Below are 18,119 nucleotides of genomic sequence, written 5' to 3' on the forward strand. Positions count from 1 at the left end.
ATATAGGACATGTATCTATCATTATATTGTCAAAATGTTTTCTCTGCCCTAAAAATGCTCTTGTCTTCCCCTGCCTCCCCTAATCCCTGGCAACCACTGATTTTTTTATTGTCTTCAGAGTTTTTCCTTTTCCAGATTGTAATATAGCTGGAATCATATAGTTGATAGCCTTTTCACATTGGCTTCTTTTGCTTAACAATACTCATTTTAGAGTTCCTCCATGTCTTTCTATGGCTCATTTGTATTTAACATTGAATAATATTTCATTATCTGGATGTACCACAGTTTATTTATCCATTCACCTACTCAAGGACATCTTGGTTGCTTCCATCTTTTGACAATTATGAATAAAGCTGCTATAAAAATTCATGTGAAGGTATTTTTGTGTAGAAAAGGACATTCTGTTTTCTTCCCAATAATGTCAATGGACAATAGACTCTGAATGATCTTATTGGTTTCATTCTAACTAAAAGTAGACCTAATTTAAAAATTTTACATAGAATATAAATAAATGAGGCAAGATTTCAAATTGTTCTGATTTTATTTGTTCTGTCACATGTAATGGACATTGACATGAAAATGATTCCATGACTGGCCTTTATAAAATGTTTTCCAATTAAAAGTTCATAGATTCATAGTGTTTTTTCCATTAGATTTGGGAGTGGAATCATTATATATATATATAATGATTTAGAGGACTGTCCTATTGACCAGAAATCTAGGCTCAATGATTAGAGGTTTTTTCACACAGTTCTCAGGGATTATATATATATGTAATCCCTGAGAACTGTGTGAAAAAACCTCTAATCATTGAGCCTAGATTTCTGGTCAATAGGACAGTCCTCTAAATAAAGAATACTAACATTTACAGAGTGTCTATTATTCCCAGGCAATGTTCAGGTAATAACCACAGCAACAGTAATATAACTGTTTACTCTATGCCAGATTTCTTCCATGTGCTTTACATGTATAAATCATAAATCATTTAATCTTCACAATAACTCTAATGTATAATACTAATAGCAATCCATTCTATTCCCTATTCTTCCTGCTTCCATGGGCAGGGACTTCCCTGAGGCAGCACTGCTGTTACTGACCCCTTACTCTTTCCCTGGGAGGAGGAAGATGTAACTGACTGGAGATGTTAAAAGAATAAGCTGGGTGTTCTCAACTCATCCTGTTTGTCTCTCACTCAACCCTCCTTTTTTGAGCCAATCCGTCTTCAGGAGGCAGGCTCTCTGATATTACCCCTGGATAATGATAAAAGGTGCCCCCCAAAGTGTGAGTCTAGTCCTTCTCTAGCAGAGTTGGATTTTCTCTGAGTGAATCTATTTATTCTAAGGTGAAGTATTATTTTAAATATATGGCTGCAGATTCTAAAGCCATCTTCTCTAAAATATTTCGCTATTTGTTAGACTTTTATATTTATCTCAATTGATTCAAAATGAGGACCAAATGAGGTGTGTTATGTGTCAGGGACCCCTAACACCCAAACAATGACCTTCTCACATACCCCCCCACACACATACACAGAGGAAGAAACAGAAAGGCAGAGGGATTAAGCAACATCCCTATGATTCTACACCTGGATTTGAACCCCAGGCTCCAGAGCCTATGTTCACAGCCACTATTGTGGCAACTTTTTCTCCATTATTCAGAATCCCTTAACGTGTTGTTTTGACTACCACTGGGGATTTCACCGACTGGAAAATTTGAAGCTCAAAGATGTAACATGCATAGTCACTTAGGAAACGAACTGAGCAGAGATCAGAACTCAGACCACCTGACTCTGAAGGCATTGCATTTTCCACTACAGTCTACTTAGTTTCTAAATCTAGTTTCAAAAGTAACTCATTTCAAACGTCATCCAGAAGGGAGCCATGTTCAGGGGGTGAAAGTTGGGGCACTCATTTGATAAGCTGCAGTTGCCTTCTTTTATTATTAACCAAGAAAATGACATCAAAGATTGAAAAAAATCTCCAATATTATTGGGCAACAGAAATAGAGCAATAGGATTAAAATGTGAATATAGCTCAAGTAAGGTTTTTTCACTATCTCAAATAATCCACCATCCATACCTAAAAAAAACACACACACAAAAAGAACATTTTCCTAATAAATTAATCTCATCTCTGCCATCTTATTAAGGTCTTAACCCCACCTTTGCTATGCTTCCACAGATAACTCTTGAGCACTTAGTCAACGTAACCTCTCTACTCATTCCTGATTGTGAACCTGCTTGCTTTATTGATGTCGAAGGGATATATGTGCTAATGGTTGTCTGAGAAGATTAACATTAAATAGGAATCTTCTGCTGAGTTTTATTAATTTGTATGTGCTTACCTGAAAAGGCAAACTAGATTCTCCAGTCTCTACATAGAGATTGATTTTTGCTTGTCTCCATTGAAATTTGGAGGTTCCAATTAGATCACCCTGCTTTTGCAAATTTCCATCCAGTGATGTTCTTGTAAAAACCGAGAGATTTGAATGCTGAGACAAATAATACCAAAACTGCACCTGTTGAAAAATATTGTTGAATATTCCATTTAACTGTCTCAAGTAGCTTTTCCATAATTAAAAATATCCCAAACTACTTTGGTGTTAAACATAATCTTCACAATTCTCCTTTCCTCCAAGTGTGTAAGCCCAGAACATGGAAAGCACTCATTTGCCAGACTTTGTATTCTCTCCTTAAGAAAAGGTTCAATACCCTGGCCAGTGTATCGCAATGGTTAGAGCATTGGCCTGCACACTGAAGGGTCATGGGTTCAATCCCAGTCAAGGGCACATACCTGGGTTGCAGGTTCCATCCCTGGGCCTTGGTCAGGGCATGTGCAGGAGGCTACCATTCGATGTGTCTCCACATTGATATCTTTCTCTCTTCCTCTCTCATTTTCTCTCTCTCTCAAAATCAATGGAAAATATATCTTCAGTAAGGATTAAAAAAAACAAAACAAAATAATAAAAGACTCAAGGTGGCTGTACCAACTGGTATATTTAACACATGTCATGGAGATGTCTAAAGAAACTGAGCACCAGCATACTACCAAAACAAGTTTGAGGACACACATTTGTCCACAGCATCATTGAAGTTTCTTAGGAGCCTTCCCTATTGCTTCTTATAAATCTGGGGAGATACATTTTCTGTCTCAAAGTTACAAAATCAGGTATTACTTTTCATTATCCTTGAAAAACTATAATCAATACTTGTCATTAACCCCTTCTCTGTTGTAACATTATCAAAGGATTGGGGAGCTCATATGATACTACTCATTAACAATTTAATCAAAGTGAGATATTGTTCTTTTTGAAACTAGGGAGCCTTGGTCATTTTGCTTCTACTTGTCATCAAAAATGACATAATCTAATAAAAGTTTGACAGGTAAACCATGTAATGAAGAAAATATATAGAGAGGATTACTTTAGGAGCTATCAGTACCTATAACATAGACTCCATCATTGTTATTTATTCAACCAATATTTACTGACCATTTAATAAGTACTGGGCACTATGAAAGGCAAAAGTAAATTTCCTCAATAGTTGGATAATTCACTCTATAATATATGGCAACTACACCGCCTTAAAAACAGGTTCAGACACACAGCAATCTCTTTTTTTCTTATTATGACACTAGAGGTCCAGTGCACAAAATTTGTGCACTGTGGGGGGGGTGTCCCCTCAGCCCAACCTGCACCCTCTCACAGTCTGGGAGCCCTCAGGGGATGTTTGACGGCTTAGACCCAGTCCCCATAGGCAGCGGGCCTAAGCTCACAGTCGGACATCCTTAGTGCTGCTGCGGAGGCGGGAGAGGCTCCCACCACCACCGCTGCACCCGCCTGCGGTGAACCTGGATTCTGGCTCACTGACCACCAGGGGGCAGCTCCTGTGTTGAGCGTCTGCCCCCTGGTGATCAGTGCGCATCAGAGCGACTGGTCATTCTGCCGTTCGGTCAATTTGCATATTAGGGTTTTATTATATAGGATAGAGTCTCAAGGCTGCTTTTTTCAAGGAAAAAAAATAACATTCAGAGATGAGGTCCCACAGAAACAGAATCCTTCTGTTTGGACTCAAAGTGATTCCTTTTTAGTTTACTATATTTTAAATTCTTGCTTTCTTCCATTTGTCATTCTGCTTTTATTGTGTTATATGAGCATATATTAGTGCATATATATATAGTAATTTACCCATTTATTTCACTGTTGGTACCAATTTCAGTGGAGATGAAAGATTGCAAAATTTCATTAAATTCTCTTTTTAAAAATTGTTCATTATAAAATATCAAGCATTTTCTGTTCTAATGTGGTACATATTTTTTTTCACCCTGTACTTAATTGACACCACCTGATCAAATAAAGTCTTTCTGGCTGTCCATTTCATTTTAGATTTTACTACCAGGATCATGTAAACTCAGACCTTGACAGGTAAACAGAAATGTAAAGTCAAATGGAAGTGTTTAATTAAATTCTATGGAAATGGAGGATTTATGTTCAATTACGATTAAATTTTAGACCCCTGCTGTAATTTCAGCATGTTGCAAGGTTGTAAATATGCAAAACAGAGCTTTAAACCTAGTTATACAAGAGATATGCATGCCCCATCAGAATTTCAAGCTGTCAAACTGTCATTCAGTACATCACCAGTGTGAAGTTATTTTAATAGTATATTATGAGTAAGAACCAATGGGATCCACATTCAATAGAATAATGGATTAGAACTTATATTTAATTTACTATTTTAACATAATTGGCATTACAGAAACTTAAGGAGAATTCTTGAATTTATTATAGACCAAGAAACTTTCTATAGACTTTTCACATTTAATATCGTTAAGGGTGAAAGCACGGAAAAAATTATTAATACAGCTGTGGTTTGAGACTGGCACTCATGAAGTGTGCAAGGTCTGTGGCTCTCGATCTGATACACACCAGGAGTAGAACACCAAGACATGAACTCAAAATGATGACGCATGTTGTGAATTTTTCACAGAACCTATTACGGCAATTTGTATTCAGTAGGTATTCAGTTAATAAGTATTGAAAAAAGAGGAAGAAATGAGTGGATTGTTAGCATCAGTAGTTAAGTAAATATGTATAAACTTTGGAAGGGAGGGAAAGGGAGAGAAAGAGAGGAACAGGGAGAGATGAGAGACAGAGAGAGAGAGAGAAGAAGAGGAAGAGGAGGAAAAGGAGGAGGAGGAGGAGAGGGAGGAGAAGAAGGAGGAAGAAGAAGAACCTGCTCTGTGTCAGAAAATGTACAAGATATTAGGTGTCCTTACAGATCTCAGAGTTTTATAGAGGAGGGTGAAAAAAAAGGAGTGAATAAGTATAATGCGCATTAATGACCAAGGTACAAAAATAGTGTGGCTACTTTCATGTAAGTTAATTAGCATTAAACAAATTTTAAAAATCCTTTTCTTAGTTATACTCATCATAGTTTATTTGTTCAGCAGCTGTATGTAGCTACCACACTGGACGTAAATTTCCATCATCACAGAAAGTTCTACTACATAGAGCTGCAAAGCATGTACAATTACAACAATCATTTAAAATTTATTTACTGCTTGTCATTGTTAGAGGAAATTATTTTCTTGATTCATGCCTGATTCAGTAAAAAGCAGTTAAATACAATGTCAATGTTAACATTTAAAGCGTGGTTTTATGTCTCTTGGGTTTTCACTAAGGCATGTCTTATATATAGTGTGACTGATGACTGTATTCAAGAGAATTTCATGAGCTAAAAGCTTGCAAAATAGCAGTTCCTTTCATTGCAAATTAGAGAGAAAAATAATGCTTAAACTATTTTATTGTATTTATTTATTGTATTCTGTGATTTTATATTATTTATATGTTTTAAAAATACCAAATCCTCAATTTTACTACAAAATGAAAGGACAGCTTAGGTGACTTCTCTGCTTGTTACTGAGTACAGGTGGTTAACCACACTGGAGAGTGGATGATCTCAGGGAGCCACTTGCTCTTTCATTTCGAAGGCGCCTTGAGAAGTTCCCTAGAGGAGTGGCCAGTTCTGCAAAGGACTAACTAGACTAGACTCTCTGGTACTTAATCCTGTGAAGGCTATAACAGGGCATTATTTAGAAGTTCAAAATGATTTCTCCCTTATTTCTGGTTTTCTGTTTCACTTGCCTTTGGTCTGTTTCCAACTGAAACTCTATCCTTCATATTTTCTGCTTCTTTCCTCAACTTTGCTATGGTCACTGTTCCTATTGCTTCCCTAAGAGCTTCTTGTCCTCTCTTCACGCCCTTTCTCAGTTGTATTCCAACAGTCAGCTGCCTCTGCCATCTCTGCTTTAAATCAAATTGGGCCTGTCTGGTATTGCTACACTTGCTTATCTTCAAGATCTAGAATAATAAAAATAGCAAGAAAAAAAGTAAAAAAAAAAAAATAAAGGAAACAAGTTATCGCCTCAAAATTCAGCTGGCAATAAGTCCATATTGAAAAGAAAGATTATTTATTACACATACACAAAAAAATGAAAAATAAAAAACAACTCACCATTACCACAGTGATTTTTATGATTCCTAGTTATAATTGTTTTGCCCGTGTAGTCCTTACCTGAACAAGGTTAAGTGGAAGTTAGGAATTCTCAGTACATTGTAACCTGTTTTTCTCATTAACCAATTACTCTCCATGTGTTTTGATCATATAAAAGGGGAGAGTACCTGCTCAATGCCTCCCCCATAACTGTTACTTCCCCTAGAATGCATCACATATTGTAACATCTATCCTTGGATTAAAAAAAAAAAAAAATCAGGGAACAAAGGGTGATTCCAAGCCCCACTCATAATTACTTTTTTCCTTAATTTGTCTTTGATGTGAGTTCACCACTCTACATGAGGAACATTATAAGACATGGCCTTTCAAAACGCATTGAGAGAGTTGTTGTAAGTGGGTTATTATTATTATACTGTGTTCACTCTCTTGTGGTACTTAATCCTGAATTGCTGTTGGGATTCCTCACTAAACCTACCTTTATGGCCAGCATGTGCTCAGGCTGTCCCTGTTTTTTCCCAGCATTGAGAACTGTGGTCAGCGCAGAGTAGGTAAGTAAGCACTAGGCGTGTATTGAGTCAGATAAAAAATGTTTACATTGGTGTTGCAGGGAGCATTCAGGGGAGAAGTCTCTGAACTATTTTTGTTTTGTGTTTTGCTTTTTACATTCCGCAATCCTAACCCTTGATGACGCGTATGTCTTGTTTGCACGGGCCGCTGAAACACTTAGATGCGGATATGTAGCCTGGCCCGGAATCACTTTGTTTTGGGACCATCCCACTTCTTGCTTCATCTAATTCGCCCTCTTCATTCATGTTTTTACTTATGAATTTTTAAAAAACACACCCAATATATATGAAGCAGAAACTTTATATCATCAATATTCCTGTATCTAATTGTGAAATCCTAAAACTGAGATATTTGTCTTTTGTACAGTAACTCAAATAGGAGAACTCAAAAAATATTAATCCATATAAATCCCCTTTATATTTGATATTTCCTAGTTAATTGGAAACAGTAACAGCATTTCAGTACCAATAAGAAATAATGGCTTCTGGATCCCACATGTTCTGTTTGTCCTATCTCCTGGCTATTAAAAAGAAAAGTGCCAAGTTTCCACCAGTGACTGAAGGAAGGTTTGAAGCTTTTAAATTAAAATCCATATCTTGAACAAGAATAAACTTGGAACAACTGCGCATGTTGATACCATGTGTTGGCCATATATAAAGTACAAGGTAATAATTCATAATAACCTTAAAAGTCTGTTGATAGAAAAGAAAGCTTTGTGTTCTTTTAAAGTTCTTTAAAAAAACATGTTCTTCACTACATTAGCCTGATTTGATTATGTAAGAAAAAAGATCATATAATGTTATAAAATGAAGGCTTTGATCATACAAAGTGCCCAGTTATCTCACTGCCTCACTTTATCATTTTATAATGAAGAACATTTGCTATTCCATGAATACAATGTAAAATACAATCAATATGTTCAAATTAGAAAGATCAGCTGGGTTTTCTGATTACTAAAGAAAATAAGAATTTGGTTTGTTCCCTTGTTCTGTAACTTTTATGGAAGAATCTAATATTGCCACAGACTTATAAAAAGGTAATTTTATATTCTTAAAATACTCCTTTTTGAGATAACATTAGCTATGTGTATCTCAAACTATAAATAACATTTTCTAACAGTCTAATACTATTTCCTAAGCTGGAAAATACTATAAAGTAATCCAAATATTCCTTCTTCTACCTCAAGGATTACTAAGATTAAAGCAGATGCAGACAAAATGTGAAAAACAAATGCCTCTCTAACAGTCTGTAATGTTGTTGAAGCACTCTCACTTTTCCAAAAGTGAAGGCAAACGATTAAATCAGTCTCTGAGGCCTTGGGAGGTTGAGGACTTGGTTCTGAGAGATAAACTATCAGGCATCTAAACTGTCCACTGCTTTCACTGAGTCCTCACCTAAATAATTTCCCACAGCTAAGCTTCACATTTAAGTAACCATAGAGAACAATGTCCTCAAGTGGAAATAATCATAAATTGAAACACAATCCAGTGACCAAAATGAATGGCTACCAGCGTACAACAATGGGAAAGGTAGATTATTTTTAAAAAGAAAATGAAAAACCAAATAAGCTTTCTCAGTGAGTCTCAGAAATTCCTAATAAGCTCTTAAGGTTTGTGTTCAAATTTTTGTAAAAGAGGTAGAATTAATACATTTTATCCCTTTGTATCCAATGTCTCTAATGTATTTAACAATAAAGATTGCATTACTTGAAGGCACAAAATTTCCAGGAGTTCTCAAACAAAATAGCAAAACAAACAAACAGAGAAACAACTATATTTATTTTATAGGATTTCATTAAAATAAAGCAAAGATGGGTGTAGAGTGCAGCTGAGTGAAGTGGAAGTCAAGTCCAGGTAGTTGTTTTAATCCTAATTCCCATAGAGAAATAAGCAGAAAAGAAGGAGGAGGAGGAGGAGGAAACAAGAAAAAAAAAAGAAGGATGAACACCTACTAAGAGTTCTGTGGACCCTCAGACTTCTATCAAGCTGAAAACATAACACATTTATACCTCTATATCATATGTAATTTATTTATTACAAATGTGCTATAACCTGTATTTACAAGTGATGAATTTAGTGTGTGGCAGTATTGATATATTCATTATTTTTTGATTACTAAAGAAAAAAATAAGCTGAAATCCTAAGGGCTTAGAGAGATGTCAAAAATCTCAAAATGAATGAAAATAAGACAAGTTGAAGAGAAAACATCTAATTTAGTTTTTAGTTTTATAAAAAGTGGAAAAAATTATGTCTAGTGAATGCCTGTTTTGTGCCAAATACTTTGCTAGGTGATTTAATCACATTTCAATATTTACAACCACATGAAGAAAGTATGCTAATACGAAGGTTTCCAGTGTAGACACTGAATCTCAACTAGAGCGTTTAATCTGTGGAAGAACTAAGATTCAACAAAGTTCCAGAAACTGACAAGAGTGGCTCAGTTAGTTGAGTGTTGTCCTGTGCACCGAAAAGCTGCTGGTCTGATTCCCAGTCAGGACACACACCTGCGTTATGGGTTAGATACCTGGTCGGGCATATATGGAAGGCAACCAACCGATCGCTGTTTCTCTCTCTCACTCTCACTCTCACTCTCATTCTCTCTCTTGCTCTCACTCTTGCTCTTGCTCTCTCCCTTTCTCTCTCTAAGCATGTCCTCATGTGAGAATTTAAAAAAAAAAAATGGCAGAACTGAGATTTGTACGAAGTCTATATGATTCCAAACCTCAGTTTTCTTTATTGTGCTTTTAAAATGAATTGAGTATTCTAATGCCTTGGTCTGTGTTGATCTGGTTTCAGGAGGACTAATTAAAAGAATAAAATTTCAGAAAACATAATTATTTTTCTGCATATATTCATCCTTTCATCTTTCTTTCAACAAGCATTTTTAAGTAAATTTATTTTACTCAATAAACATTATTGGTAAAAATAAAAAGCAGTTTTGACAACATGCATCCACAGCTTTTAGATTAATGAAAAGAATTGTGTAAAATAATATAAAATGATTGAAATAGTCCTTAGTGCCCCTCCCCCAAAAAAGAATGGCATGAGTTATGTTGCAAATGGTCTTTTGGAAGGACATGGCATTTCATGCTGAAATAACTCATACAAATCTCTCAATTCATCATGAAAACAGTGATAAAACATATCAGACATTTACTAGCATGAGCAGCACAAGCCTAACACTTTACAACCACAGAATGGCCAATAGAAATTCCAATAGTAAATTACCTGACATGGGTTAGAGGCAGTAAGTGATTTTGTAAGAACAGGACTTCCAAGTTTGGCCACTCCAGGCAATTGATGTGCTCGCAAATAAATAAACAATCCTGCAAGAACAAATATAAAGTCATATAGATGCAGGTTCTTCTGTTGTACATTTCGCAGTTCCTTACCCTAGTATCTTATCCTTGCACACATTTAACTGTGAATTAAATAAAAAAATTTACATTTTTACTTATTTACCATTAAGCTCTATAGACAACTAAAAGCACTTTCAGATGAATAACATTAAACACCTAAAATAAAATTCAATTGATTAAAAACAAGCTCTTGAACTAATCCTATGAAGAAATATTTTATTGGCTTAGCTCACATCCTAAGAGTTTGAAATCAAATTAAATGAAGCCTCTAGGTTTACAATTAGATACTCAATATGCACTTAAGAAATTTTGATGAGAGCTTTATTTTTAAGGTTTTTCACAAAGTACTGAAAGATACAAGCGTATGGGATGGGTTTGGTTCCTCCTGGGGCTTACATGTTTGACATTGTGGTCTGTGCTAGTGGGGATGAAAACTTAATTAAAGATCTAATCTGAACATTAACAAAGTAACTGCTTATAGATTTTAACTACAGTGGATGTGCTCATGGCAAATGTACACGGGGATAACATCGCTTAGCTGCTCAAAAGCTCACACATCTGAACTGCTGTCGGGGGGAGTTGTCATTGAATATTGAAAATTTACAAGAAAGGCTATTCTGAACAATGTCAAGGTCTGATCCTGCCCTTTGATAAGCAGGAAGTGATGGGCAACTTGGAAAGCCAACCATTTTTACTGGAAAATATCACATTCACAAGGTGATTTTTCTAGATACAAGTCAATGCTGACTGCACAGAAATGGAAGGATTTCAGTATTAAAATGTATTATTTTACAGATACCTCCATATGTTTAACAAAATAACCAAAGTTGCAAGTTAGCAGTGTTGCTTTTGAGCGAGGAAAATAGTACCCAGTTTATATGGTTTTTAAATCTTGAAGCTAACTGGGAAGGATGAGGAATACTCTTCCCAAATGCCAACCTAAGAGTAATGGAAACAGTGTATGTATAAGCTCATTTTATTCTCTACATTTCACCTATAAAGAAATAGAGTAGGAAAAGATAATTTGAAAAAAATTATTCCACATTTAAAATCCTCAGGTTCAGGTAAAACTCCAGTGAATATTTTCAAAAGTCTAAACAAAATACTAAAAATTAAAAAAATATTCAGACATGTAAAACAATTTGTACAATTTCAAACACTTAATAAAGAATGGAATACAAAAACTCTAAAACCTAAAAGACAAAAAGGATTTGAATAAATTGGTTACACCACAAAATAACTGGAAGTGTGATAAAAAAAAAATGTCTACTAGAAATGCACAACCCCATGACTAAGTTTTATTTAATTTTTAAAGAACAAATATTTGCAAAATTATTCAAGGGATCTTAGGTCTTAGAAAACTAAGGAGAGCCCCCTGACTCATTTTATGATGCATGCAGACATCTTTAAGAATGGCAGAAAATAGAAGAATTAAAAATAAATAAACTATAGCCCAGCTCATGTGGTTCAGTGCTTGAGCATCTACCTATGAACTACCGTGTTCGGCAAACTGTGGCTCGCGAGCCACATGCGGCTCTTTGGCGCCTTGAGTGTGGCTCTTCCACAAAATACCACGGCCTGGGCGAGTCTATTTTGAAGAAGTGGCATTAGAAGAAGTTTAAGTTTAAAAAAATTGGCTCTCAAAAGAAACTTTAATCGTTGTACTGTTGATATTTGGCTCTGTTGACTAATGAGTTTGCAGACCACTGAACTAGACGATCACGGTTCAATTCCTGGTCAAGGCACATGCCCGGGTTGAGGACTGGATCCCCAGTGTGGGCTTGCAGGAGGCAGCCAATCAATGATTCTGTCATTATTGATGTTTCTGTCTCTCTCTCCCTCTCCTTTCCTCTCTGAAATCAATAAAAATATATTTAAAAAAGAAAATACTATCAAGCAACATCACTCATGATCAGAGATATAAAGCCTAATAAAAATGTTGTCGATTATATTTGAAATCCTTATTAACACTTAGATGTCCCTGACCAGGTGGCTCAGTTCATTGGAACATCTTCCCATGCACCAAAATATTGTGGGTTCAACCCCTAGTCAGGGCACATATGGGAGGCAACTGATTGATGTTTCTCTCACTCTCCCTTCCTCTCTCTCTAAAATTAATAAACATATCCTCAGGTGAGAATAAAACAATAATATAATGATGATTGTTATTATTATAAATTATTATTATTTCCTTATCAACCAGAGCTTTCCAAGAATGAAGATTTTGTTTAGCAACTCTATCAACATAGTCAGCTAGATCAACAAATTAAAAAGTAAAATCATAGATTTATTTCAACAAATATTGAAAATACTGTGATAAAACAGCCATTTCAAATAATATAACTTAATATTAAAGTAAAACAAATAAAGACTAATAATCAAAACCAAAATAAACAATATCCTAAATGGCAAACAACAGAACTAGTTTAATTAAAATGAGAAAATAAATAGAGATTTATGTTAACTAGATATCATATTAGATAATATTATCTTAAACTAATATTATCTTATAGGTCAAGGGAATAGTATATTTAGTAAATATAACAGAAAAGTAGAGATAGAGTTCTCATGTTTTGCCACTAATATAATTGTAAAAGTAGAAGTTCCTAGGAATTCTATTTTTTAAATAGTGACAAGTGTTAATAAAAGAATTTGGTAAGGTAAGTGAAAACAAATATTTTAAGTTATTTTTATTAACTATAGCAATAATGTATAGATATAGAAGTGATGATACATATTGTTTACACAATAACATTAATACAAAATACATAGAAATAAATGTAATAAGAAAGGGACAGACATAAGAACATTATAAAATCTTGAAAGAGATTATAAATCCTCTGATAAATAAAAAAAAGATAACATATTTTTAGATGGAAAAATGGCAATATAAAAATATTGTTAGTGAAAATTCATTTGGAAGCCAAATGTAATACTAAAAAATTTAATCAAATATTTTAAAAATAAATAATATCATGTTAAAATTTACATGTGACGATAAAGGGTAAAAAGGATATAAACTCTGAACTCAGACCCAGGGACTTCAACATTTTTCAAGAAGTCCTAGCCAGTTCAATGAAATACACACACACACAAACACACACACACAAGACTTAAGATTTAGAAAGGAGAAAATAAAATTGTCATTATTTACAGACAAAATAATTGTGAACCAATAAAATAAAAATACTATTTGCTATAATAAATAAAATTAACAAGGTCATTGGATATAAGGTCAACATTTAAAATTGCATTTCTATAATACTAGCAATGGTGAAACAAAAATATCAAAAATCAACAAAAACATTAGCAAAATATTTTGTTTTGTTTTTTTTTGTTTGTAAAATATTTTTAAAACTTACACATTGAAAGCTATAAAATATTATTTAGAGAAACTAAAGAAGATAAATTGAGAAGTTGCAAACATTTGAAAAGATAATTTTTCTAAGAAATACAAATAAAGATTTCATATAAAAAAATCAGCAGATGAGTGGATTGAAAACTGTGGTACATCTACACAATGGAATACTATGCTGTTATAAAAAAGAAAGAACTCTTACCATTCGAAACAGCATGGATGGACCTAGAGAGCATAAGCTAAGCAAAATAAGCCAGTCAGAGACATATAAATATCACATGATCTCACTCATTTGTGGAATATAATCAACAACATAAATTGATGAACAAAAATAGTTCCAGAGACAGAGAAGCATTGAACAGACTGTCAAACCTCAGATGGAAGGCAGGGAAGGGTTGGGGGGTGGGGTAAGAGATCAAAAGGATTTGTATGCATGCATATAAGCATAACCAATGGACACAGACAGTAGGGGGATGAGGGCATGTGCTCAGGGGTGGGAGCAGCTGGGGAGAGGTCAATGGGGTCAATTTAAACAATAGAGAATTTAAATTAAAAAAATACAAAACAAAACAAAAAACCTTATACATTGAAAGCTATAAAGTATTATTTTGAGAAACTAAAGAAGATATAAGTTGAGAAGCTGTAAATATTTGAAAAGATCATTTTTCTAAGAAATACAAATAAAGGTTTCATATAAAAACCATTTGCACCCATAAGAAATAATTTTACACTCCGAAACAGGAAAATTTTAAGAGAACAAAATGCCTATTTATGGTAGGTAAATGGAAATATTCACTCCAATTTTGCTAGTGAATATTTAAGTATTAAAATTTATAAGGGAAATAATCTATCAATATTTATTAAAAATATAAATACATATATTTTAGTGAAAATATAGAAGTCTCAATCCCAGATAACTAATACTTTACACCCTATGTAAGATAACATGTACAAGAATGAATTTTAAAAACATTGTTCTAAAATCATCAATCAAAGGGGGAATGGCATAGCCCAGTGGTCGGCAAACTGCAGCTCGGCTCACGAGCCGCGGTTTGCCACTCTGTTGACTTATGAGTTTGCTAACCACTGCCTTAGGGAAAAACACTTAAAAAACATTTCAATAATGTACTAATGTTTTTAACCTGAAGTCAAAACTTCTGGGTAACGGTAATGCAGTTTGTCGACCACTGGCATAGCCAGTTCAAAGAAATGAAAAAACAAACAAAATGAATTAGGCATCTTCTACTTCCAGATTTAGTTTTCTGTCCTAAGCTAGCAAAATAAAAAATATATATATTAAACAAAAGTTTTCAAATTTAGGGCAATGGAAATGCATGATCACTAGATAATGATCTCTAAATGTGGGGTAACACATGAGCTAAGCCATACAATCATCCCAGCTTACCATCCAGACAGAATCCAGCTACCATGTAGGAAGCAGGGAACCAGGAGGGGTAAAGTGGTCTCTTCAAGTTGAAAAGATGGAGTTGGTATTTTGGGGACACTTAAGTGGCTAGAGTTTATAAGGCAGAGTGCCAAGAAGGAGATGGTTACAAATAGAGAGAGCTCCATAGATCTGCAGAAAGGTCCCCATTACACCGTGACAAATCCCACGTGAGAACTGACCACAGAGTGAATGTGAGGAAGCCACTTGAGGCTAGGGGGGAACATCTAAAAGGGGCAGCTGCAGCATGTCCCAAAGCTCACAAATGGCCAGAAATAGTAGGCTTTTCTCACCATCCATAGAGAAAACATTAATTCTACATCGGCATTGGACAGAGCTCCCAAATCAAATAAAAAATTATGTTCAGACAAAAAAACTATATGCAAATTTTATAACCTATACTAATAAAAGAGAAAGATGCAAATTGACTGTACCTCTGCGACACCCACCAATGAGGAGTATGCAAATTAATCTGACAAAGATGGTGGGTTAATTTGCATACGTGGGTGCTGAGTGGCTTGCGCATAGGCCCTGAGCGGCCGGGGTCCCAGAAAGCCCCCTGCCAGGAGTGGCCTATGGGTGCCGGTGCCAAGCAGCCCGGGTCCCGGGATGAGCGGCCGGGGGCGCCAAGCAGGCTGGGTCCTGGGACAAGCAGCTGCTTGCACGTGCGCCCATGCCAAGCGGCCCAGGTCCACGCCCCCCCAGCCCGCGAACACAGTGAACACGGGGCCACTGGGCTTGGGGGCATGCCCCTGGTGGCCAGGGACACGCCCCTAACCCAGTGGACACAACGCAGGGGATTCTCTGTGCATGGGCTGCAGAGGAAACACCTTTTCTTTTCTTTTTAATATATTTTATTGATTTTTTACAGAGAAGAAGGGAGAGGGATAGACTGTCAGAAACATCGATGAGAGAGAAACATTGATCAGCTGCCTCCTGTACACTTCCCACTGGGGATGTGCCCCCAACCAAGGTACATGCCCTTAATAGAAATCAAATCTGGGACCCTTCAGTCTGCAGGCCGACACTCTATCCACTGAGCCAAACCAGTTTGAGCGTAAACATCTTTTCTGACCGCTCATTGGCTAAGCTCCCTGTACGCCACCACTTGCAGTGTTCTTGGTAACTTGGGTAATAAGAATCCAAGAAGGTGATCTAGGGTTTTTCCACCACAATCCTAGAGGAAAAAAAAAATGAAGGTCCGCTGCTGGAGGGCTAAGAAATGTCATATCCTGCCCTAGCCTGTTTGGCTCAGTGGATAGAGCCTTGGTCTGCCGACCGCAGGGTCCGGGTTCGATTCTGATCAAGGGCATGTACCTAGGTTGCAGGCTCCTCCCTGGCCGAGGCCCAGGTCAGGGCTCATGCAGGAGGCAACCAATCAAAGTGTCCCTCTCACACTGATGTTTCTCTCTGTCTCTCCCTCTCTCTCTTTTCCACACTCTCTAAAAATCAATGGAAACATATTTTCAGGTGAGGATAAAAAAAAAGAAAGAAAGGAAGAAAGAAAGAAATGTCATATCCTATGAAAGACACATCTTGAAAATGCCTAAAGAAAGTTGTAATTTTTTCATGGTGAAGGGACTGGAGTCCATGTTGATGAAAACACCTTGGCGCTTCGGTGGCTGGCAGTGGCTGCAGCAGTTGGGTGATGGGGCTGGTGCCTTCCCCTGATTAGCCCGGTTGCCTCCCGTGGGGAGTGGGCCTAAGCCATCAATAGGACATCCCCTGAGGGCTCCCAGTATGTGAGAGGGGGCAGGCTGGGCTGAGGGACCCCCTCCTCCCCCAGTGCACAAATTTGGTACACCAGGCCCCTAGTATATTCATAATCAGCAAACATTTAGAAACAACTCAAATGTCCCTTAACTGGTGAGTTTAACAGCAAGTGGTGGTTGATCCATAAAATGAAAGACTACTCAGCAGTAAAAAAGAAAGGAACTACCACTGCAATCAACAACAGGGATGAATCTCAAATCCATTATTTTGGATTGAAAGAAGCCAGACTCAAAAAGTTACACACTGTATGAATCCATTTACATTTGATGAAGGCAAAGAAATCACATCAGCAGATGCCAGTGGCTGGAGGGGAGTGAGGTATTGACTACAAAGTGGCCTAGCAGAATTTTGGAGCGGGTAATATAACTGTTTTATATCTTCTGACGGTTACACAATTATATATGCTTATTCAGACTCAATGAACTGTACACCACAAAGGTTGAATTTTACTGCATTTAAATTATACTTTAACATGAGATGATGAAATAGAGGATTTGCCAGGAGCTATCTATTGTGAAGAAAACAATATAAGGACAGTAGTTACAATATGACCTCATTTTTGGTAAAATAATCACAAAAATACTTATACATATCTATCATGCATACAGGCTGTGTGAATGTTTAACAGAGAAGCTAGGAATGAAAAAGTAGAAGCCAACCAAAAAAGGAGGGTATGGAAATCAAGGCTTTACTCAAAAAAGATAAGCTACATCATGTCAACCCAGTCATCTTTTATGTAAAATTACATACGGGAGTGTATGAGGCAAATTACTGGATATTAAAGTTTTTTAAAAGCTGTAATCCATAAACACAAAGCTCTGAGAACATAATGCACTGGAAGTCTGTGGTTTTAGATATAAAAATTGCAAGACCGACTCTGCTGCATTTCCCAGGAAACTTCCATTCAATTCCCCTTTCCCTTTCAGGACTGCTTTGTTCTCCTCCTCATTGTGATTGATGACTATAGTGATTACCTGAAGGTTAGATAACACAATCTTAGGTGAAGTGTTGGCTCAGTGACTGAGATATTTCCTTCATTTGTCCTTTCTAAAAAGAGAAAGACTGGCCCTAGCCAGTTTGGTTCAGAGTCCTCTACAGTAAGACA

The 18,119-nt window shown here is 36.1% G+C and overlaps 1 protein-coding gene across 1 annotated transcript in view; it reads right to left on the reverse strand.

The window, feature by feature from the left end:
• MALRD1 (MAM and LDL receptor class A domain containing 1) overlaps window positions 1-18,119 on the reverse strand; it is a gene marked incomplete at its 5' end in the record, with an annotated part of 676,620 nt that overhangs the window by 567,421 nt on the left and 91,080 nt on the right. The window contains 2 exons of the mRNA XM_080679375.1: window positions 2,344-2,517; window positions 10,309-10,406. Coding sequence (XP_080535501.1) covers window positions 2,344-2,517; window positions 10,309-10,406 — 272 coding nt within the window. The remainder of the gene's footprint in view (window positions 1-2,343; window positions 2,518-10,308; window positions 10,407-18,119) is intronic.

This window comes from Plecotus auritus (genome assembly GCF_963455305.1).
Source record: "Plecotus auritus genome assembly, chromosome: 1".
Taxonomy (NCBI): domain Eukaryota; kingdom Metazoa; phylum Chordata; class Mammalia; order Chiroptera; family Vespertilionidae; genus Plecotus; species Plecotus auritus.